Genomic DNA, 24657 nt, shown 5'->3' with positions numbered 1-24657 from the left:
TTAAAAAAATCACACTCGTGTGAACTGAGCAGTGGAGGCTGCGTGTGTGTGTGTGTGTGTGTGTGTGTGTGTGTGTGTGTGTGTGTGTAACACTGTGTGTGTGTGTGTGTGTGTGTGTGTGTGTGTGTGTGTGTGTGTGTGTGTGTGTGTGTGTGTGTGTGTGTGTGTGTGTGCGCGTGTGTGCCTGGCCTGAACAACAGCGCCCCTCCCTTAACATGTGTGGTCAGAAAAGGTACTGCAGGCTACATACAGACACGGACGGACGGACGGACGGACGGACGCATACATACCCACACACATGGCCACGTATAGGAGACGGTGTGACCACCACCGCTCAAAAATACACACAGAAACATAAATTGTGTTGTATAGAGCATCGCAGTTGAAGCCCCACCCCGTCCTCACTCTGGTGTCGGAAGCGTTTTCCGCATTCATTTCTTCCATAGACATTTCATAAAGTATTTATTTAAACGTTTTTAAGCCTTGGACAAAGCCACCTCGGCTGGAGAGGGATCATGTCAATATTCAAATTTTTTTGAATGCAAAGATTAATTAGAAAGCTGAAAAAAGGGCAGGGTACAAGACTGTGTACATCATCTACTATTACATTTTTCTTAGAGCCGCATCCCACTTCCAAGCCCATTCACGCCCCCTTTACATCGACTTCAACTCATAGCTAGCTCAGATGTCGGTAGAATGCACGGCACAGCCGTCCGCTGATTCGCCCCCCGTCGCCATGGTGACCGCCCTCCATTGGCTCATTCCCAGCTATGGGACCGGCGGATCCTATTTCAACCGAGGGGGGCGTAGCCACACACACACACACACACACACACACACACACACACACACACACACACACACACACACACACACACACACACACACACACACACACAGCCCCTAGAGAGCGCAGCCCCTCCGAGAGACTATCAGTGCAGAAGCGCGTGGAGAGAGAGAGAGAGAGAGAGAGAGAGAGAGAGAGGCACGTGCCCCTCACAGGCACAGTCAGTGCAGAAGCGCGCACACAGAGAGAGAAGCATTACTGTGCTTTTTGTGGGCAACATGGCTTGGAGCAGCTGTGCGTGTGTGCATGTGAGCACTAGGATGAGCCCGCCGAAGGCGGGCGAAATTCTAGTTATTTTTAAAATTGCGGAAACTACACTCCCAGAATGCATTGCGAATGTTGTTGTTGTTTCCTGAAATAAAGCCCTTAAATCACGCTCAGTTTAGTTATCCAGGCCAGCATATATGGCCTGAAATGTAGTGATTGTCATCTCTGTGGACGCTCTTATCGTCATCCTTAACATAGTGCATCATATTTGTAAAAGAAAGACGATCGCTCACGGAGTTCTGGTGACGTGCAATAATCCGCCGGGAAGACAGGGGGCAGTAGCTACTTCCACGGTAACCACAAGATACATGAAAGAAGAAGAAGCTAGACCAATCACAGACGTCGATTTCACCGGATGTACATGTTTAGCAGTATGGGAAATGCAGTTCTTCTCTGTGCGATCTTGATTAAAACTAACCTGACTTTCGCCAGATGGTGGCAGCATTGCGTATATAACGCTCTGCACTGCTGCAACTATCTGGCGAAAGTCAGGTTAGATTAAAACGTGTTTTTACTAAAACTAGAGTGATTGCATACATACTCGGGGGTTCTACAGGAGCATATAGAACCATTTTACAACCACCAGCCTAGTGGTAAGTGTACATTGAATTGCTACGACTTTGTGGCTGATAATGAAAAACGCTATGGTGAAAATGAATGGGTTGTTTACTTCCGACACCGCACTGCGATGCTCTATAGCTAATTTTTTACTTTTTACGGCTAAAGGAGTACCCTTATTCTGAAGAGATCGGCCACCGGAAGTCTTAGTAACTGCTCACGGAATGCGGAACAGTAGACAAACAGCAGAGAGCGCGTTCATTCAATTTCACTGACTTTTTTTACTCAGTATGGTCAGTAGTCTTCATACAGTTTGTATTTATTGTTCAAGCGCCTGGCTAAGAACACAAAAAGGTACGTTTCCATTTCACTGTACTTTGTGTGATTGTGTTCAATTCATTGTGTGGTGTGAATGAAGTCACAAACTTAATAGTAGTAGGCTACTACAGTACTTTGATCGTCTTACTGATCATGGAGCCTCAGCAGTGAGTGAGCACAGATGGGACTCACTAGCCCCTCTCGGGACCCTTTGTTTACCTTTTTTTGTATTTGGACCTTTTTTTTGTATTTGGATCACCTCTTCCAAATACAAAAAAAGGGTAAACAAGGGTCTCGAGAGGGGCCAATTGATGGGACATGGGTTCAGACTGTTGAAAAAATGTTTTACTAAGTAAAAGTATGATACTGTAGCCCCATATAACCTCACCCGTCGCTGCATACTGTTGTGCTCCGAGATGAGGTCCTAGAAACATGGCCGCTGGAATCGTGCGACAGCCTCCACATCACAGTTGGAAAACACACAAAACGAAATTTTGTCCTAAAAGTAACGGCTGAATGTCTGTTCGAATGCAGCGACGGTTGGGGCTACGTTCGACCAGAGAGGGCGCTAATGCTGCCATTCCGGCTGCAACTTCCAGGCTTGTAAACATTACCGGCTGACAAAACTAGCGATTTTAAGGGGTTGTTTCATGCCGCGGTTCATGTTTTATGCACCGAGGCGAGGTTTTCACAGTCTGGGAGCTCGGAACTGCCGTTGTGGGTCAAATATCTGCTCGCTCTGCCATCCTAGCGCGGGGGTCCTGCGACTGTTGATGACGTCACACAATAGGATCGGCTCTCCGTCTGAGCTCCGTGAAGTGAGCTGCATTAGCGTTTCCGGCCTGGGAGTAGGCTACAATAAGCCAGGCTCCAGCCTTCAAAATAAAAGTGCACTAGCCTTCAAAATAAAGGTTCAATAAATAATGTTTTTTAAAAGACACAAATGTATTTAAAAAATATGTGTATGATATATGTCTCTATACTAGTGTACTTCTAATTGTCCTAACACATTTTCCAGGTTCTTTCAGATTGAAATTCGGGATATGTGAGCTATTAAAGGCCACTTAACATGTTAATTCCATTCTTTCTATTGTAATCCATAGAAGAGCTATCAATTGGTTGTTGATACAAGTAGGCTACACCAGTAGGCCTACACCTAATTAGGTCCAGTTACTTAATTATCAATTTTACTTTATCTGTTTATTTAGATTGGGCAGATGTAATGTAGGCTGGGCTATATTAATGTAAGTAATGAAAATACACCTTGTGTGCATCTACAGCAGGGGTCTTCAACAGGGGGTCCAGGGCCCCTAGGGGTCCTCAGAATTACTACAGGGGAAGACACCAAATCTATGTGTGATAGGACCATTCTTTTAGAATAAATGAACAATCCTCTCATCCCTTTTCTGAGGAGAACTTTAGCCAAAAATAGCAGATCTACACGCTTGTAGATCAGCTATTTTTGGCAAATAGGTTTGTTTTTTTATTAATTTTTTTGGTTAGATTTTTGGTTATATTGGTTTTTAATATTGTTTTTTTATATTTATATATATATATATATATATATATATATATATATATATATAATATATTAATAATATATATAATATAATATATATATTATATATATTATTAATATATTATATATATATATATATTATATATATATATATAATATATAATATAATATATAACATTATATAATATAATATTATATATTATATATATATAATATTATATTATATAATATTATATTATTAATATTATAATAATATAATAATAATATTATATATAATATTATATATTATATTAATATTATAATAATATAATAATATAATAATATAATAATAATATTATATATAATATTATATATTATATTAATATTATAATATTATAATATTATAATATTATATAATATATAATATATATATATACATATATATATTATATTTTATATTGTTTTTTATATTGGTTTTTTATATTTATATATATATATATATATATATTATATTTATATAATATATATATATATATTATATATATTATTCATATATTATATATATATATATTATATATATATATTATATAATATATAATATAATATATAATATTATATATATTATATATTATATAATATTATATTATATATATATAATATTATAATAATAATATTATATATTATATTATATATTATAATATTATATATTATATTATATTATATATTATATATATATAATATTATAATAATATTATAATATTATATAATATTATATAATATTATATTATATAATATTATATAATATATATATTATATAATATTATATAATATTATATTATATAATATTATATAATATATATATATTATATTATATAATATTATATAATATATATATATATATTATATTATATATATATATAATATATTATATATTATATTATATATATATATATATATATATATATTTTTTTTTATATTGTTTTTTTTTATATTTTTATATATAAATATTATTTGGTTGTATTTTTTTGTTTTTTTATTTTTTGGGAATGTCATGTTCCAGTGTTCAGTAAAGGTTAGAAGTGAAATTCACAATCATCATATATTAATTATAAAAGAGAAGAATGAACACTGCTGTCTCTGTAGAATGGTGTTGCCAAGCTGCGTGGTGGGGCGAAAACAACCGATCTACAAGCCTACAAAGCGTTGCGCTTGTTATGTGTTGTGAGCTAGTAGGTCTGCTGTGTTCGGCCATATTGTGTGACGTCATTCGCAAGCGAAGGACCCCTGCGCAGATATGGAGCCCGAGTGGATGTAGTACCGACACCGTTACTTTTTGGACAACATTTCGTTTTGTGTGTTTTCCAACTGTGATGTGGAGGCTGTCGCACGATTCCAGCGGCCATGTTTCTAGGACCTCATCTCGGAGCACAACAGTATGCAGCGACGGGTGAGGTTCTATATGGGGCTATCAATACTGCAATGTAAAAAAACGAATACTCTGTTACAAGCCAAAGTCCAGAATTCAAAATGTACCAAAAGTAGGAAGTACACGTTTTGAAGAATGTCCCATTTCACAAATTTTCAAATGTATAAAAAACTTTTGAAAATAGCAGATCTACAAGCTCTACATGCGTCGACGCATTGTGAGCTTAGTTACTCAACACCACTGTTGGTCACACAAACACAATAACAGTGCACATTATAGCAAGGCACATTATCATTTTGCCATTTAACTTGAGATTGCCATTTTTTTTTTACAATTTCATTTGAGTAATTATTGTACCTATTGATGTATTACTTTAGTCATTTCATTTCTTACTTAAACTCATTATTTTTTATACTTTGGCTATTCAAAAATAGCAGATATACAAGCTCATAGCGTGGCACCAAGTGCCGCGCCATGAGCTTGTAGATCTGCTATTTTTTTTTATTGTATTTTTTACTTTTGTGCAAATCTTTGAATATATTCTTTTAAAGCACACATTTGTAACTCAAATCTTTGCTTCTGGGGGGATCAGGGATCCCTGATCCCATTCCCTGGAACAAAATATTTTGATTTGGGGTTCTGCAGGGAAGCACCACAGATAAAGAAACGTATGTTTTTTTTCCAGAAAACCGGTAGGATTCAGGGCTTAATGGGTTAACTATTGTATTCTTCTGGTCTTTCCACAGCTACAGGAGGGAACAGTGAACCAGAGCACTTGGATCTGGCACTGAAAGGACTTGAACAAGAACCAGGACACTTCAGGGAACATTCTACTTGGAGGAATGTTCTGAGAACTTCACTCAGAGACTAAATGGCTTCCACGTCGTCTTTTTCAGAAAAAGATTTCTCCTGCTCCGTGTGTCATGACGTCTTTAAAGATCCTGTTTTCCTGGCATGCAGCCACAGCTTCTGCAAGGCCTGTCTGCAGGAATGGTGGACACATAAGGGAACCAGGGAGTGTCCAGTTTGTAAGAAAATAAACAGAACAAAAGATCCACCCTGTAACCTGGCTCTGAAGAACCTGTGTGAGGCCTTCGCACAGGAGAGACATCAGAGACCTTCGAAACGCCAAAGAACTTCATCTGGGCCGGAGGACCTCTGCGGTTTGCACGCTGAGAAACAGCTCTTCTGTCTAGAGTGTCAACAGCCAGCGTGCGTCGTGTGTCGAGATTCTAAAGAACACACCGGCCACCGTTTCAGACCCATCGATGAAGCTGCGCTGGACCTCAAGGAGGAAGTCCAGAAATCACTGGAGACTTTACAGGAGAAGGCGAAGGCATTTAATCGAGTTAAAAATGCATGTGTGCAAAGAGCACACCACATCAAGGCCCAGGTCAAGTCAACTGAGATCAAGATCAAGGAACAGTTTAAGAGGCTGCATCAGTTTCTACAAAAGGAAGAGGCGGCCAGGATCGCTGCACTGAAAGAGGAAGATCGGCGAAAGGGTCAGATGATGAAGGAGAAGTTTGATGCTCTGATCAGAGACATGTTGACCCTTTCACAAACGATCAGAGCCGTAGAGGAGGATCTCAAAGCCGCAGACGTCTCGTTCCTGCAGAACTACAAAACCACAGTGGAAAGAGCCCAGCTCACGCTGCAGGTCCCACAGGTCATGGGAGTGGTGATAGACGTGGCCAAACACCTGGGAAACCTGACCTTCAGAGTCTGGGATAAGATGAAGGACATTGTCTCCTACTCGCCTGTCATTCTGGACCCCAACTCTCTCTCAAAATGCATATTGCCTGATGATCTGACTAGTGCAAGTTGTAGAGGAGAAGAGCAGCTTACTGACAACCAAGTCTCCCCTCAGTGTCTTACCCTTGCCTCGGGTTCTGAGGGCTTCAACTCAGGGACTCACAGCTGGGATGTTGAGTTTGGAGACAGCAACACAGACTGGTTATTGGGAGTGTTGGAATCAAATGTGGGGTCGCAACAAAGTTGGGGTATAAGGTTACACAATGGTAAATACAATGCACATACTAGTAACATAAAGCATAAAGCACATACAGTCACTGATCTGGTTTTGGAGCAGACCCCCCAGAGGATCAGAGTGCTGCTGGACTGGGACAAAGGAAAGGTGTCCTTCTTTGATGCTGATGCTAACGCACACATACACACCTTAACACACACTTTCACAGGGAGAATCTTTCCATACTTTGGCACTGCAGAAGGAACACATCCTCTGAAGATCTTGCCAAGGAAGTTCAGTGTAACTCTGGAGTAACTAGCCTGGGAACCAAAACAAAGCGACACCGGTCTTCTGACTGTACGCCACGCCTAGACCGGATCACACATTTAACACAAGTATCAGGCTTTCCTCCGAGGTGGAAAGTCTGTAGCCTGGAGCCAGCCTGTTCGCTCCGTTCCCCGATTTTTTAATGGAGAGAAAACAAATTGCCGAACGGAGCACAAACAGGCTGGAAACCAGGCTAGAAAGTCTGGTGATGTGAGGTTAGGAGTAACATCACGAATGATGATCATGACAATACTGTGCCGATTTCTTTCTTTTTTTGTGATACTGTTTTTGGAAAGACCACACATATAACTGTATATTGTACCGATGCCGCATTGAGACAACTTCTACTGTACATGCATATAGTCCATGTGATGATTTTTGGTGAAGAGAGTTGGCCGTAGTTGGAAAAAGAACTCGATGCCAGTCCAGGGGAGCCTCAGATTTCTTACTATTTTACTATTTTTATTTTGAAATTCATCAATATCACAACATCAATATCACTTCACTATGCTTACTAAAACAGACCTGATTTGCACTGTACTTGATGAGTTCTTTTTCCATCTACGGCCAACTCTCTTCACCAAAAATAGCCGATCCACAAGCTCACAACGCGTCATCGTGAGCTTGTAGATCGGCTATTTTTGGTGAACCCCCCCCCCCCCCCCCCCCCCAGAATAGGGATGCAGGGGTTCAAGTGGATAAATGTCAAGTTATTTCCAGTCAGTTCTGATGGAAACAGATATTTCTCTGTGACATAACTTACCGTAGGTAGGTTATGTCAGGTCTTTCTCAGATGGAAAGATCTTTATATTTATGTTGCGTAATAGGATGCAATATTCTAAAAATTAACAGTGTAATTCAGGGGTGCTGTGGAGGGAAAGGGTTAATATTTACAGGGGTACCCCGATTCAAAAAGGTTTGAAACCCCCTGCTGTTGCAACATGGTCTTTCTTACTGCTAAAGTCCCAGTATGTTGCTATACCTGATTGACTGACCTTTTCTGTACTTTTGTTTGCGATTATTACTACTAGTGTTGTTGCTACCCATAGCTGTATCTGCCTTGTATCTCATACTGCTGTACAGCCGTTGGCAAGTGAAATAAATGTCCTGATCTATTATGTTATTGACATTGAGTTTATAAAGTGGAATATTACTCAGTTTTATAGAATGGAGATGATTGAGTTGTGGTCTAGGTACACTGTTAAAAATATAAATACTAGAATTGTACTCTGTCGAGGTGCCAACTTGCATCTTGTGCACCCGCAGAGCGTGCAAGTACTGTTGTCTGTGGTGGGTCGGCACCTCGGCACTTAGTTATTTAGACATCAGATCGCACTTGTTGTTTGTGATGTCACCAAGAATGCTGGTCCCTCATTGGCTGCTGGTCCATGATTGGCTACGGGCGTGAAGACACAGATACCCGACAGGGATGCCACCGTACGCAGTACTTGCACGCTCTGCTGGCGCAAGTAATTAGTTAAACTTAGACTCCTTTTTTCTTTTATCCCACGTAACCCATTGTTCACCCGGTGCAAATTGCCTAAGCTGTAATCCTGGGCTCTGCTCTCCCTCTGCCAACCTGGCATTACATTACTTCACCACTAGAGGGGGTCTGGGGAACTGTACTGCAACCCAAACACAACAGATGGACTATGTTGTTTTCTTCATAAACACAATAATTCTCCGAAAGAATTTCAAAGAAACCTTTATTATAAAGTTTTAAACTTTCTGAACATAAACATTAAAATTTGTAACATTTCAGAACATATACATTTTTTTTATACGAAACAGTAAATAATTCTCTTATTGTGCACACGGTACAAGTTATTCAGAAAATAAACACTGTATGACTGTAACATCTTTGCCCATGTTCATTCTCATCTCATTCATCTATTTACAAACCTGCATTTCATTTTTTCTACTTGAGGCACTTTCTGGAAGAAGACACTCTGGAGATCAATTTAATGCACAGCAGCACTTTGGTAGGGCTTTGGGTAGAGTGTAGTTACCTTGCTATGATGTAACTTATATTACATTACAACCTATATCTCTTCAGTAGTTGCTCTGTTCATTATTGATTCATATTCCAGAAGTCTCCTCGTTGGCTTGAATTTTGAATTAAACAGGCCTAAAAGTCTCTTTTAGCACATAAACAAAAACAAACAAAGCTTATTATACCAATGTATCACAAAACCCAGAACAGTCCGTTAGGGTGTTTTTTCTTTTTGTAGGTTTTTTTTGGTCAATTTCATGTTGATTGTACTTGAATTAAGAAGAGAATATATTTTTACATCAAGGCATGGTAACTACACAAGCCAAACCTCAGTCAGTGCGCTTTAAGGTCCAATGTAGAAAGTAGATCAGTACATCATTTAGCACTCCACTCTAGACAGAATACTTGATTTGCCTTCTTTAGATTCAAGAAATGTTTTTGTCCTTAAATTGATCAACTGAGCCCATGACAGAAGGACAGGTGTAGTGGGAGACGAATAAACATGCAGGTGTAAAGGTATTGTCAAACTGCAAACAGGGCTTTTAACATTTGTATTGATTGTAAACATTTGGACCACAGTTTTATCTGGTGATACAGCTTATAGTAATATCAGTGGATCATTCCTCAGTAATGCAGGGGACAGAAACCCAATATTGATATAGGCAATACAATATCACCTGGGTCATTAAAAGAAAATGGGTGTAAAAGAAAATTGGTCACTTTTTGCACTTTCAAAGTTAACCACTTTAAACATGGCATCCCTATTTTGGGCATGCGAAAATTGCCAAAGAAATTACATTTAAAAAAAAAAAGAAACATCTTTGAAAAACTGTTTAAAATAGAGATAACAGCTGATCTACAAGCTCGAAATCAGCTTTTGAGCTTGTTTATCATCTATTTTAGCCGCTTTAAACTGTTTGAAAGTATAAAATAGGGCTTAAGTGGTTCAATTAAACCCTCAGGACGTCGCCACGTAGCCTGGAGAACTGCTCACGTTCATTAATACTTCCTGGAACATCAGAGGGTCTCGTTAACGTCGTCAGAACGACGTTTGTTTTGGTAATAAGTAAGCGGCGTTCCCCTTTAACACACAGGCTACGTACGACTGGGTTCTCAGTCACAAGAAATGCCCGCAGACGCGTGGTTCTGGGTCAGACGCGTGGTTCTGGGTCAGACGCGTGGTTCTGGGTCAGATCTACGTTGGCACAATCTCCTCCAAAGATGGCAGAGCTTGCTTGTCAGAGCACAAAGTAGAAGATCGTCTTTAAAGAGGCTTTACATCTTCGTATGAAAGAGGATAGGGGTCGGGGGGAGTGGTGATAGCTTAATGGTTAAGCTTAATTCATACTCCATCTACAAGCTGATAACGTTGTCGTGTTGTCTGCTTGTAGAACTGTAGTTTTTTTGGCATGTCGAGTACTATGGTAGCATAAATTAAGCTTATACACTAGAGTTTGTAGTCCCGAAACCAACACGGAAACAGGTTTGCATTTTGCACATCCTGGTTCTCTTTCTCTCAGTCGCTCTCTTTCTCTCGTTTTTTGGCTAAATTCCTGAAATAAGTTCTGTGGTCTGTTCCTCAACATAGAATACATTAGCAAAATACCCCACTCACCATGAACGTCTTGAAAAAGGCGTGTGCTAACAAGTGGTTAAAATGAAACAACAGACGGCATCACGCTGAACACACAAGCATTTGTGGCGGTGATGTTCAAGTCATGCAAATATCATGTAGTTCGTTCGTAGCGTAACGTTAGCTTTTTACTCATGGCGATTGCATTTGAGCTTCAAAAAACATAAAAACGGGTGTAAAAAAAACAAATCAAAAATCCAATGTGAAAAAGACTTCTTCTCAAGAGAGAGAACCAGGAAGGTGCTCTGACTTCCTGCTTCCGACCACCAACTCTATAGCGTTACAAGACAGTAGTAGCCAGGTTGGTGGGGGTGGAAGGTTGAGGCTCTTTATTCTGGGACGTCTTCTCCTCTGAAAGAAAAAATCACACCCAATGTGAAGTGAGCGGTGGTCGTGCTTGCATAACGTCTTCAGACTAGGATTTGAGTCTAGGATGTACAGGCTATGCTACACACACACACGTTTTGCTATGGCAAAACGCTGAGGAAAAAGGCTACAGACACACGCACAGCCACTCTATGGAGCGGTTTGCTACACACACACGTTTTGCTATGGCAAAACGCTAAGGAAAAAGGCTACAGACACACGCACAGCCACTCTATGGAGCGGTTTACCACCGCTCAAAAAAAGCACAACAAGTTTTGTACACAAACTCCAACTCTGACATCACGCTCTGGCTTCACTGTGATGTCACACTACACACACCCTTTTATGCCCATATATGGAGTTCCATGATGTCATCAACATTAATGATAATATCGTTTATCGTGATAAACGATAATATATCGCGTGATATATAAACTCCACGATAATCGTATCATGGAGATTTAATTTATCGTGATATTGTCCTCCGTCATGCACTGGGATCAATTCACCTTTTATTTGCCAAGCTGCATATCTGGTACCACTTAAACCCTCAATAATTGGTAAAAGGTACGTACTTGATATTTTTTTCACTCTCTATCAAATGTCTTTGCCAAAAAATAGCAGATCTACAAGCTCACAACGTGTCGCACCGTTCCGCCCCAGCATAATGGATTTTGATTAGCGCGATAATATCGTAAAATGCGATTTCTTTTGTCACAATAATTGTGATATGACATTTTTGTATCGTCCCATCCCCCCCCGGGGGCCCCGACCCACAGGTTGAGAACCACTACTGTAGGTCCACTTCTCTCTCACCAGGTTGTTCCTCTGTCTGCTCATCATTGAGCTCTCCTTCCTCCTCGGGGATGTTCATCTCACCCACATCTGTCACATTCTCCATGCTGGAGCCCTGCAGAGAAATGCATTACATTATTTGACCTTTTACACCTCAGGGGGGAAAAGAAATACACATTTTCATCTCAACCGTTAATAACAGGTATGAATAGATAGGGTAATTAACAGGGTATTAATAGAATGATTACCGTTGACTGGGAGAAGCCGTCTTCATCTGAATTTCGAAAGCCTTCCGGAGGCTCCATGAAGATTTCTAACTCCTCACCCTCCTCCTCTTCATCACTGGTGAGAGACCAAGAACACTCATGTAATAAATAACAATATTAATGACGATACTCTAGTCTAGATCTATAAATGCACAGAATCAGATTTTTTATCGAGTTCTGACCCATAAAAAAAAAACACTGACCTCCCGTCAGCGTATGACGTCTCCTCGAGGACTTCCTGTTCCACGGCCTTTATGTCCACTTCCTCCATGTCCTGAGCATCTCCTCCATCGTCTGCATCCACCTTCACCTCCTCTACGTCCTCTTCCTCATGTAACTTCTCCTCCTCCCCCTGCCCCTCCTCCTCCCCCTCTCCCTCCTCCGCCTCATCGTCGTCGAGGTCAGAACAGTTGAGGAAGTCGAAGCTTTCCAGAGCCGTCTCAACCTCCTGACTGAAGCTGGAACTGTGACAACAAACCTGTGGACAAAAAAATAATAATCCTAGATTTCACAGTGATGTGGTTTTAGTCTTTGAGCCGTGCTCCTGGAAGGATATCCAATATCTGGCTTCGTCTGGCGTCTTAAATCAGGGGCCCGTTTCACCAAGGCAGAATGAAATAATCCAGCCTGGTTTATTCTGTTCCACTAACACCAAGCCAGGCTGAGAAGGAGCGACTTTGTCAAGCCAGGATCGTAAAGCCTGGCTGAATGCGCGTTCATGTATTCCTTGGAAAAGCTCATGCAGTCAAGCGTCGATTCATTGTTCGTGACCAATCATGGAACCAAAGACAAGGGTGGCGTTACAGCTATTTCACAAAACTTGAAGTACAAGGCACTGGATTAATAAACCTTGGCTGTTAGCCTTCAGAGCTAAATTTCCATATGTGGAATTGCTTTCATAAAACAGGCTAAACATCACAAGTCAAGGCTAAACATATCCAGGTTAACTGACTAGGCTAATCTGCAGAGATAATTCAATTAAAGCCAGGATAGTTGATAAATCCAGGCTTTATCCCTAATCTAGGTTTCGTGAAACAGGCCTATGGCCTACATCTTGGTACAACGCGCTCACATTTTATTGTACGCCAACTAAATATCCGGGCTCTGAAGCGTGGCCTACATCTGGCCTACATCTTAGCACAACGTTTGGTGTATGCGCAGGGCCACATTGGCCAAGCTTCGCGGGTGGCTAAATTAGAAAGCAATGCTCACTTCACATTTTGATGATTTTCTTAAAGACAGTCTTACCGTCAGCGTGTCTCCCGGTTGTTCCAACTCCTGGTTGGACTGGTGGTGCTGCTGCCGACCCGGAGAACCTTCCTCCTCCTGTGGCTCCTCCTCCTCGTCCACCGCTCCCGACTCGGCAGAGCCGTCTGCTCCCGCTGCTGCTTCACACTTCTCCGCCAATATGGCCGAACACTCGGACATCCCATTATCACCACCATCAGCAACACCTCCGCCTTCCTGGGCCGGTGACACGTTCACGTCAGAGCCTCGGAACCCGGGCGGTGCGTCCACCAAGGCCTCTTCCGGCCGGGAGGTGGAGGACACGTCGGGGTAGGAGCGGCTGAGGTTCTCGGAGGACTGGGAAAACTCCGCCGATCGGACGGACGCCGTGTCTTCGGCCCTGAGGAGGAGGTGGCCGTTGGGGACGTCGCAGAAGACCTCCGGCTCGTCCTCCTCCTGGTTGGACGAGAGGGACGGCGTGGAGGCGCTGGACTTGTTGTCACGCGGGGCGAAGGACAACGGCGCCATGGTGGGCGTGGTCTGTAGCGTGGCGTGAGACGCCGGCGTCAGCCGCTGAGCGTGGTGCGCCAGGGCCGGGCTGGACGAGTCGTCAGAGGACTCGGAGGAATTGGACCACACGGTCCCGTTCTCCACCTCGCCCTGTCTCTTTAGCAGAGACTGGAGGAGCACAGAGAGAGAGGGAATGTTTAGATGAAAACATGTACAGTATGCATGCATTTCTAATGCAATTATTATACTACCCTACACAGCCAAAGTGCAGTAACTATTTATTAGGACACACCAATTTATTTGTGTATCCCAAAGGTCAAATTAGCCTTCATGATATTATCTCAAGAACAGATATACAATCCGTGTAATATCACTCATATGCCTGTATCTCGTTTGGCTGACCAGTTGAAAAACTTTTAAACCCATTTTCAGTCATATGTTTGTTCATAGTTTCTGCACTCTGGCTTTGTAGGGAAGTATAGTTCTCATATCATCGCTGGCAGGCAGAAACCTTGTATTTCATCTTTTTCATGTTTTTTTTTTTCATAAAAGGATGCCCTAGTTTATCATTTGTTGTATGACAAGGTCATGCAATGTCCGTAGGGGGGGAAAAAGCCTATATTTGCTACCTTTTCAACCAATTATAAGTATTAAAGGAGTAGTTCACCCCAAAATGACTTTTTGTCTATCGATTACTCACCCCATGGAGACTTGAGTTCAATAATATTTTTGTAGGTTTTGTCACATTCCTAAGGCAATAATTTGAGGAGACTCTTTGTAGGCCCATTGCTTCCGGATGGAGACTCGGAATCAATAGGGGTACATTTATACAGTAATAATCAAATTATTGGCTTAGGAATGTGACATTTTGGGGGTGAACTACTCCTTTAACAAGAGCTTGTGACTAAAGGCCAGACCGCACCAACTAGTCGCAACTCCTTGCAACAAAACCGTTGCATGCGACTACATGCAACCATTATCCCCAATAGAGTTGCATTGGTGTAATCTGGCCTTTTAAGGTTCTCTTTTTCATCTCCTGAAAAGTAAGAGTTTTTGACATTTCCACTTGACAGCGAAAATATAAATTACATTTCGATGCACAAATGACATAATTATGTTCAGCAATCAAGATATGCACATGCAAACAATACTGCTAAATCAGTCATTTTGTGTGGCCAGTGCAACTGCTCATTCTCCGAAATTCACATTTCACAATACATCACTTTCTCAAAAAGACAAAATCTATATTACTGTATAGATTTTTCATATAGTATAGAATTAAGACCTGATGTTTCAGCAGCCTACTCTCAAAACCAAAAGTAAAGATGAGGTCTGTGGCCAAATGAATATCAAACATGGGGTTCCTTTGAATTAAAGGAGGATGGGAATCACTGCACGGTAACAAACGGGATAGGTGGGCACTAGGGACATCTGGGCACCTCCACGTAAAATTGGCAATTTTGTATTTGAAAAATGGTCTCAAGTAAAGTATACATGATTAAAACATGCTTAAACATTTGACAATTAAGGTCTACTCATATTTCTACAATTGCTATAAACTGCTACAAAACCTGTATATCTGTACTGTATAATATACAGTATACCTGTCATTTTGGGGCATCAGCGAGACGGTGAAGGATAATGATAATTATTTTTAGCCTAGCACAGCTAAACAATCCACCCATGTTACTGCAGTTAAGTTACAGTAGTTAAAGGACAACTCCGCCCTAAATCACTTCTAGGCTCATTTTCCAAATTACTGTCCATGGGGTCTATCAGGCACAAATGCTCCTGTTGTCCAGTTTCCCCAGCAGAACCCAGCAGCTCTCATAGCATAGAGTGGAGCCTATAAGCCTATCGCTTTTACACTATTTGTTGTGGTCAAAAGTGATTTTATTTTTTCATGAATGTGGTACTAGTTGTCATTACAAACACATCCATGCCATTGTTGTCCCACAAAAGCCATCACACTCTGCTAAACATGATTTATGAGACTGTGGTAGCTTGTGTGGAGCAAACAAGGAATGGATGTGTTTGTAATGACAACTAGTAACACATTCATGAAAAAAGAAATCACTTTTGACCACACCAAATAGTGTAAAAGCGATAGGCTTATATGCTCCACTCTATGCTATGAGAGCTGCTGGGTTCTGCTTGGGAAACTGGACAACAGGAGCATTTCTGCCTAATAGACCCCATGGACAGTCTTTTTGGATCAATATAAGTAGGAAAATGAGCCTAGAAGTGATTTAGGGCGGAGTTGTCCTTTGACTGCATGAGTATAAAGTCTGGCTATGCCAGGCTAAAATCTTTTAGCTCAAGACCCAAAAGAGAGATTTGCCTGGGACTCAAACTTGTGAAAACAACAGATCTACAAGATTGTAGATCTACTATTTTCACTACTTCTTAAACATTGTTTTTTAATTTATTCATGTTGTTAATTTATTTATTCATTCATGAAATGACTTACTCATGAAAACGGAAAAACAAATAGATAATTATTCATTCACTCGCGACCCTTAAACATTGTTCCGCGACCCACAAATGGGTCCCAACCCAGTGTTTGGGAACCACTGCACCTGGGACCATTTTTCAAATATTACATTTTTAAACATTTTGGACAAAACAGACCATTTTACATGGAGGTGCGCAGATGTCCCTATAGTGCCCACATGACCAGTATCCCACTGCACTACACTACGCTACGCTAACAAAATACAACCACCACACACCAACTGTGCACGGGCGAATCGGGGCGGAGCCGTGCGGACGAAGTCACGGCGCACAGGCGATCTCCTGTCCGGTGCCACGGTGTCGCGGAAGGCCTCCACCAGTGACCAGCCCTGGACGCCACGCCGCGGAGAGCTCTTCAGCGGGACGGGGGGAGGATAGAGGAGGGACAAGTTGGGACCTCTACTCAACAGTGTTAATTTTGACAGCAACGTTTTTTATTTCGTTGTTTTCTTAGTCCTCTGAATGATATTTCATTTAGTTTTGGTCATAGTTTACTAGTCAGCTGGAAATGTTTTGGTTTTAGTCTAGTTTTAGTTGACTAAATATCATGTGATTTTAGTCGACTAAATGTACAGTTGATTTTGTCGACAATAATGTATTTTGGCGGGCCATGAAGGCGTCATAATGCCTGATTTTACACTTGGTTGCATGATGAAAATAGCTATGTTCAGAGCGCAGCACCCTAGCGCAACCAAGCATAAAATGACACTTGTCTTTTAGTTCTACTGGATCTCTTCTCCACTAGTCCCTCCCAAAAAGACGAAATTGACAATTTTAGTCATCATAGCTTAGTTTTCGTCAGTGTAAAAAAAAGGTAGTTAGACGAAAACATTTCATCGTAGTTTTAAGTAGACGAAATTAACACTGCTACTCAACCACTATTAAACAGCTACAAGGACCACAGCTACGTTCATACTGACTGGAGCTCACGCTATGACTCTCTTCTATGCATCTACTCTGGTCTAGGTGTGGAGCAGGGCAACAAGCACACGGCCAACAACACCACACTCGTCCAAAAGCCTGGCAGGCCTCAGCGCTAGCGCTACAGACACAGCAGTGGGCGAGCAGCTGAAACAGAACAAGCCAGTGAAATGAAAGCCATGACAGCACATCAGTGACGACGTGTCCACATTAAAGAGAATACTTTAGCTAGTACACGATGTATAATAGTACTTAAAGCACATTAAGCTGGGTTTATACTCCATCTTAGGGCTGGGCAAATATCACAATTACATTTGTCCAAATACTTCTGATATTGTGATGAGATTGTGGCGTCGATGTGGCGATGACAGTTGGTACTTTCACAAAGCAATTTGATAAATAACCACCAGCAATGCCTGTATAATTAATAGAATAGGGCATCACTTATTTTAAGTAACTGTAATGCAGTCTTTAAAACCAGGTAAAGACAGAGGCTCAAACCCAAAGGCGCAACCCAAAGACCAAAGACCTAATATCTCCTCCCGTCCTCCGACCAAAGGGGATTCCCCACACAATATCTAGTCTCACATCACAATATGGTTTGACTGTTTTATTATTCTTCCTCCCAGCAGTGTTAAAATAACCCGACTCCGCCAGATGGGGCGGTATTGGGGCTAGCATCCCAAGCTCTCTCTCTGGCGCAGTCACAGAGTAGCAGCACCAACTTGTTTGTGTTAGCGGCCATGATGAATAGTGAAAGAACTACAATGCAACAGGCGCTTCTCGATGGCGTAATACGGTTGTGCTCAAAATTATTCAACCCCCCTCTGCAAATCTGGTTTATTGGTTAAATTCACAGACTGACAACTGAATCAAATAAATCATACAAGAACAATGTAAATAAAATAGCTCAACAAAAGTAACACTTTCAACGCACTTTCGCTTTCAATTATTCAACTCTTAATTACACCTGAAAACATCTGTAATCAACTGCAATCGACTAATCAAGGGCATAAATAGTTGCATCAGATGTGCAATCTGGCCTGACTAGAAGTTTGATGACTTGTTGACTTTGATTAGAGCAGTTAGAAACATGGCTAAATCTAAGGAATGGTCCGAAAAGTTCAGAGAAGAGATTATTGCTTTTTACAAAAAAGGAAAAGGATATAAAAAATTGCAAAGACACCGAATGTTCCAAAAAGTACAGTTTTTGAGCACAGTTCTAAGTCAAAGGAACAGTGGCTACACTAATGAACAGTTTGAACAGGGGGTTGAATAATTTTGAGCACAACTGTACCTACTGTACCTACCAAATTAGTCGAAGCCTAACAACAAGCTTGCTGCTCGGCTAAAGATATTTAGCAAATAAATGTTTTTAAAGTACATTTTCGTGTGTAGGTCTGTTCTTTTTGACATACGACACGTCATGCTACGCCATGTAAATGTGTAATGAACTATAGATCAGAGGTTCTCAAACTATGGTGGAGGTGGGGTTGCTCATACAACACTAACCTTTAATTGCTGTTGATAAGACAATGTGTTTTCTAATACATATTCCTATTCAAGCCCACCAATATACGCTTTTTTTTCTTCTTCTTTTTTTACCCATTAAAACCGGGAAAGCACCTGTGTCATTTTAGATTTTGCCTATTCAAAAAGAGAAGATGTAAAAGCTCACGGCATGGCACAAGTGTGAGGCCAAATACTGTACATATCAATTTGGGGGTCCTTGATAAGAAAAGATTTGAGAACTACTGATTTAGAAGGCATTTTGTGGCCTCGGGTCTTAACAGGTTAGAATGCTATAAACGAAGTGTGAGGACCCCAAAAACGAGATCTTAAGTCTGAGAACCCCTGAAGCAGAGGGAGGGGAGGGGAGAGGAGGTTTGTCGCTATGGGAACAAGGTTCAAACTCTGGTCATGTGACTCACATAGAACACCTGCTCTCTCATGGAGGGCGTGTCCGGAGGGCTCTGGTTGGACAGCAGCCTCTTGGAGACGGTGCTGCTGGACGAGGTCAGGTCGTCCTTATCGAACGGGCTGCGAGGAAACCACAGAGGAACACACATCATCATGCAGCAAATGACCCATTAAGACCTGGAATTATTTTACTGTACACTTTATTGAAAAATAGCAGATCTACAAGCTCACAGCGCGGCACCGAGTGCAGCACTGCAAGCTTGTGGATTTGCTTGTGGATCTGCTATTTTTGGAAAAATCATGAAAATTTGGGCAAATCTATCTTTGAACATTTGTAACTCAAATATTTGCTTCTGGGGGGCGTCCCTGATACATAATATTTTGAGATGGGAGGCGGCGGCAAAATACATATTATTCTAATCTAGGGGGTCCTTGACGTGAAAAAGTTTGAGAACCACTGACATAGAAACATGCGTTTTTCAAAGCCTTAGAAGGATTTAGAAGACATTTATAGAATCGGGTCAAGATCTACAAGCTCGCGGCGCAGCACTCGATGCCGCTCTGCGAGCTTGCAGATCTGCTATTTTTCAATAGTTAAAGCAAAGTCATGCGTAATAATGCGTTTCCGTTCTTAATGGGTTAATAAAATCCATCGACAACACCTCATGGGTGGAGGCATTGAGTTAGTTGATTGATTGATTGATTGCAGAATTTATTAGAAGGTTGCAATAGGAAAAAGTACAGTTTCATGACGGTACAAATCACTGGTATTTTACACAGGAACCACTGTTCATAGGTGCTGTACCTCCAGGTAGGGGTGGGCGATATGGAAAAATACAATATCACAATATTTTTCCAAGCTGTATCACGATACACAATTTTATCACGATTCCTTTTCATGTTGGTTTTTATGGTTATTTTTCAAGTTACTTGACAAAAACTAGACTCTCTGGGTTCCTTTTGGGAGGTCTAAATTGAACTTTACAAGTATGTAACTCTGACAGTATACAAATGAAACCAAATGGACCCTTACGGGTCCATTTGGTTTCATTTGTATACTGTCGAGTTAAGGGGAGACCTTGACATTTTAAAGTTTGAGAACTACTGATTTAGACCAAAATGCAGGTTTAAACTGAATTCTGCAATGAATCTCTGTATTAACGATTCAACATGATTTTTTTTACAAGGCTCCCTCAATTGTATCACGATATATACGATATAGATGAAAAGGCATATCGTGGACACATTGTATCGTCTAAACGATAATTATCATCATATCGCCCACCCCTACCTCCAAGTGACCTCCAGGTTGAGCTTGACCGTGCCCAGGTCGTTGATGTCCACAGCCAGGGTCTGGGGCAGGGGACAGAACAGGTCCAGCATCTCACAGGACACGCTGCCCACCACCACATGGTTGGCCAAGCTCTTCAGCTCTGTCACCTGCAACACACACACACACACACACACACACACACACACACCAATTCAGGGATCAGCAGCATCTCCTGTATACCTTTAGCATTTAAAGCTGGTGTTAAGTGATACTTTTGTTGTGAAACAAGTGCTAAATAGCTCTACATTGTGGTAGTAGTCATGGCTAGAGTGTTTGTTCAGCTCTATAATGTGATAGTAATAATTGCTATAGAGTGTTTGTTCAGTAACAGTGTCAAATAGCACTATAATGTGATAGTAATAATTGCTATAGTGCAGGGGTCTTCAACAGGAGGTCCGGGACCCCTAGGAGGTCCTCAGAGTCCTCCTAGGGGGACTTTATTTTGAAAAGATTTACATTAACCACTTGAACCCTCGCATCCCCATTCTGAAAATAGCAGATCTACAAGCTCACAGCTGAGTCACTTCGTGCCGCTCTCAAACTTGTACCGTCTGAAAAATCTTTGGGATTTAAAAACATTTTTTTTTTTTACATAACTCTTTCCTTCTGGGGTTCGCTGGAACAAAACATTTTCATGTGGGGTCCGCGGGCAAAATAATACATCATCAATTTGGGGGTCGTTGCCATGAGAAGGTTTGAGAACCATTGTCATAATGGGGTCCTTTATACTTTATTTATTTATTTGGACAGGACAGTACCAGTTAATGGACACATTGACATTGACATGTTGCATAATAAATACAAACATACAAAAATCTCAGTGTAAACCAGCCGGAGTTAGCTTAGAGCTAAATTTCATCCGTTGTCCTCACATAAAACAAGAAACAAAACAAGACTAACAATAACAAGAACAGAACAGTACAGGGCGAACAAAACACAACAAGAACAAGGTGCTTGGCACAACAGAGTGCCTAGTGCAACAAAGTGCTTAGTGCCAGAAGTAAGCTAAAAACCATATAGGAGAAACTAGCCTGGCAGAGTAATTCGTACCGGCATCAAATAGTTCTTATAGGTGGTTACATGTTTGTGATTGTTTTAACCATTGCTTCAACTGCCCTTTAAAAGCACCGAATGTGGGGATCTCTCTAATTGAGGTAGGGATCTGGTTCCAATATTGACATCCATTTATGGAGAGAACGTTTTTACTAAAAGTAGTTTTTCTAAAATCAATTTCACAGTCTCCCCTGGATGTTGACCTAGTACTGGGTCCTCACCTTGATAGACAGCAGCTCAGTGACCAGTGTCATAATGGGGTCCTCACCTTGATAGACAGCAGCTCAGTGACCAGTGGCATAATGGGGTCCTCACCTTGATAGACAGCAGCTCAGTGACCAGTGTCATAATGGGGTCCTCACCTTGATAGACAGCAGCTCAGTGACCAGTGTCATAATGGGGTCCTCACCTTGATAGACAGCAGCTCAGTGACCAGTGTCATAATGGGGTCCTCACCTTGATAGACAGCAGCTCAATGACCAGTGTCATAATGGGGTCCTCACCTTGATGGACAGCAGCTCAGTGACCAGTGTCATAATGGGGTCCTCACCTTGATAGACAGCAGCTCAGTGACCAGTGTAATAATGGGGTCCTCACCTTGATGGACAGCAGCTCAGTGACCAGTGTCATAATGGGGTCCTCACCTTGATAGACAGCAGCTCAGTGACCAGTGGCAGGAAGATGTACTCCTCGCTGTCCCAGACCTGCTTGTTGCTGACCTCCACGCGTCCTCGTAGCCTCCAGCGCTGCCTGCCATAGCGCATCAGCACCTGTAGAGGGAGAACGGGAGCAGCGTGAGCGTCTTTTTCAACTTTCAAAGAAATGTGTCTGTGACCCAAGAACGGGCCCCAAACCATTGTCTGGGAAACACTGTATGAGTCATCCAAGTCCTGCGTGAACAGACGGAGCGTGGACTGAAACGTGCTTGTCTCTGTGCGTGTCTGCGTGTCTGTGTGCGTGTGTGCGTGTGTCTGTGCGTGTCTGTGCGTGTGTCTGTGCGTCCGTCCGTCCGTCCGTCCGTCCGTCCGTCCGTCCGTCCGTCCGTCCGTCCGTCCGTCCGTCCGTCCGTCCGTCGTGTGTCGGTGTGTGTGTGTGTGTGTGTGTGTGTGTGTGTGTGTGTGTGTGTGTGTTTGTGTGTCGGTGTGTGTGTGTGTGTGTGTGTGTGTGTGTTTGTGCGTGTCTGTTAAGGATAGTACAATATTAAAATGTCATAATCACGATTATTGTGACCAAAGAAATCGCATTTTACGATATTATGATATTATCGAGATAATCATAATATCCCCAACATCCATTATCCTGGGGTGGAACATTTGCCAAAAAATAGCAGATCTACAAGCTCAAAACGTGTAGATCGGCTATTTTTTGGCAAAGAGATTTGGTAGAGAGTGAAAAAAATATATATATCAAGTACGTATATTATAAGTACGTTTTACCAATAGAGGGTTTAAATGGTACTGGATATGCAGCTCGGCAAAAAAAAGGTGAATTGATCCCAGTGCATGACGGAGGACGATATCACGATAAATGAAATCTCCACCATACGATTATTGTGTGTTTTTTATCACGATAAACGATAATATCTCTTATCGTCCCATCCCTAGTGTGCGTGTGTGTGTGTGTGTGTGTGTGTGTGTGTGTGTGTGTGTGTGTGTGTGTGTGTGTGTGCGCATGTGCACGTGTGCCTAACCTCATACTGGTCCCCAGCACACAACCGTGCAAAGCCAGCGAGACCTGAAACACATACGGTCAGAATATGAAACACATACGGTCAGAATATAGGAATACCAATTAGTAGAAGAATCATGAAGGTTCTTCACAACAGCTCTGATAGGAGGGATAGCAGACAGATGTAGGGCTGTCACGATATGACATTTTACATGACGATTAATTGTCACTCAAATAATTGGCGATTAACGATTTAATTGTGTTTTTGTCGTTGATAATTACATTTCTGTTTGGCTTTTAGGCTTTGAAGTTGTACATGGTAGATATGACACATAACCTAAATATACAAATACATTACTGACATATTTGACAACTTACTACTTAAAAAATAACTTTGATAGTGGAAATAGCCGATCTACAAGCTCACAACGCGTCGCGATGCGACGCGTTGTGAGCTTGTAGATCTGCTATTTGTTCAACATTCACAATTATGACGATTATGACAAAATAATTGCGATAATGTCAAATAATCACGATTAGACGATTATGTAATAATTGTGACAGCCCTAGACAGATGGATATTTATTTCATAAAAGACATACAGCAGGGAGTGGCAAAAAATAACATACCACAGCCCCATTTCTATAAGAGCAAAAAACTGTTTGAGGGTGAAAAGAGAAAAATGTTTGCCTACAGAATAATGACATTCCCATAATAAGGATGCTACGTTTAAAGTGGTTACTATATTAATGGCTGCATCAAACAATAAAAGGCTTGTCTGAATTATAACATGTGTCGCATGTGGATGGACGGGCGTCAGATAAATCTGCTGAAACAATATGTTGGGACAATATGCATGAAACAACTGAATGTAAGGTTAAATGTGAACACTAGGGGGAGGTAGTTACCATCCAATGATGACCCAAATAATAAGAGAAGAATATTGTGTTTTGACCAGCAACATTCAGTATAGACCTTCTGGTATGTTTGATAATAGATGTTTGTTCATATATGTTGTTTTTTTTTTTTTTTATATACTTTTATCCCACGGTTTTGCAACCCATTTTCTCACCCAGTGCCAACTACCTAACCTGTAGTCCTGGTTTCCGCTCTCCCCCTGCCGCGCCAGGGGAATTGGGGGGCGCCTGGCTGGCTAGGGGGAGGTAGTATAGAAACCAGGACTACTGCATGTTTTTGTGAGGGCATCTACCCTAGGAGACACGGGGAGAACATGCAAACTCCCTATCG

The 24657-nt window shown here is 41.4% G+C and overlaps 1 protein-coding gene across 1 annotated transcript in view; it reads right to left on the bottom strand.

The window, feature by feature from the left end:
* Nucleotides 1–9031: 9031 nt before the first annotated feature.
* Nucleotides 9032–24657, bottom strand: part of LOC308288887 (rho family-interacting cell polarization regulator 1-like) — a 32838-nt gene continuing 17212 nt past the window's right edge. The window contains exons 9-17 of the mRNA XM_080730361.1: nt 23432–23475; nt 22386–22511; nt 20647–20795; nt 19367–19475; nt 13512–14168; nt 12467–12741; nt 12246–12339; nt 12019–12112; nt 9032–11187 (exon numbers count right to left, since the gene is read on the bottom strand). Coding sequence (XP_080586487.1) covers nt 11117–11187; nt 12019–12112; nt 12246–12339; nt 12467–12741; nt 13512–14168; nt 19367–19475; nt 20647–20795; nt 22386–22511; nt 23432–23475 — 1619 coding nt within the window. The 3' untranslated portion in view covers nt 9032–11116. The remainder of the gene's footprint in view (nt 11188–12018; nt 12113–12245; nt 12340–12466; nt 12742–13511; nt 14169–19366; nt 19476–20646; nt 20796–22385; nt 22512–23431; nt 23476–24657) is intronic.

Source organism: Nannobrachium achirus (assembly GCF_963921795.1).
Source record: "Nannobrachium achirus genome assembly, chromosome: 7".
Classification (NCBI taxonomy): Eukaryota; Metazoa; Chordata; class Actinopteri; order Myctophiformes; family Myctophidae; genus Nannobrachium; species Nannobrachium achirus.
Note: the sequence above shows the minus strand (reverse complement) of the source record. Positions and strands in the feature narration are given on the sequence as shown.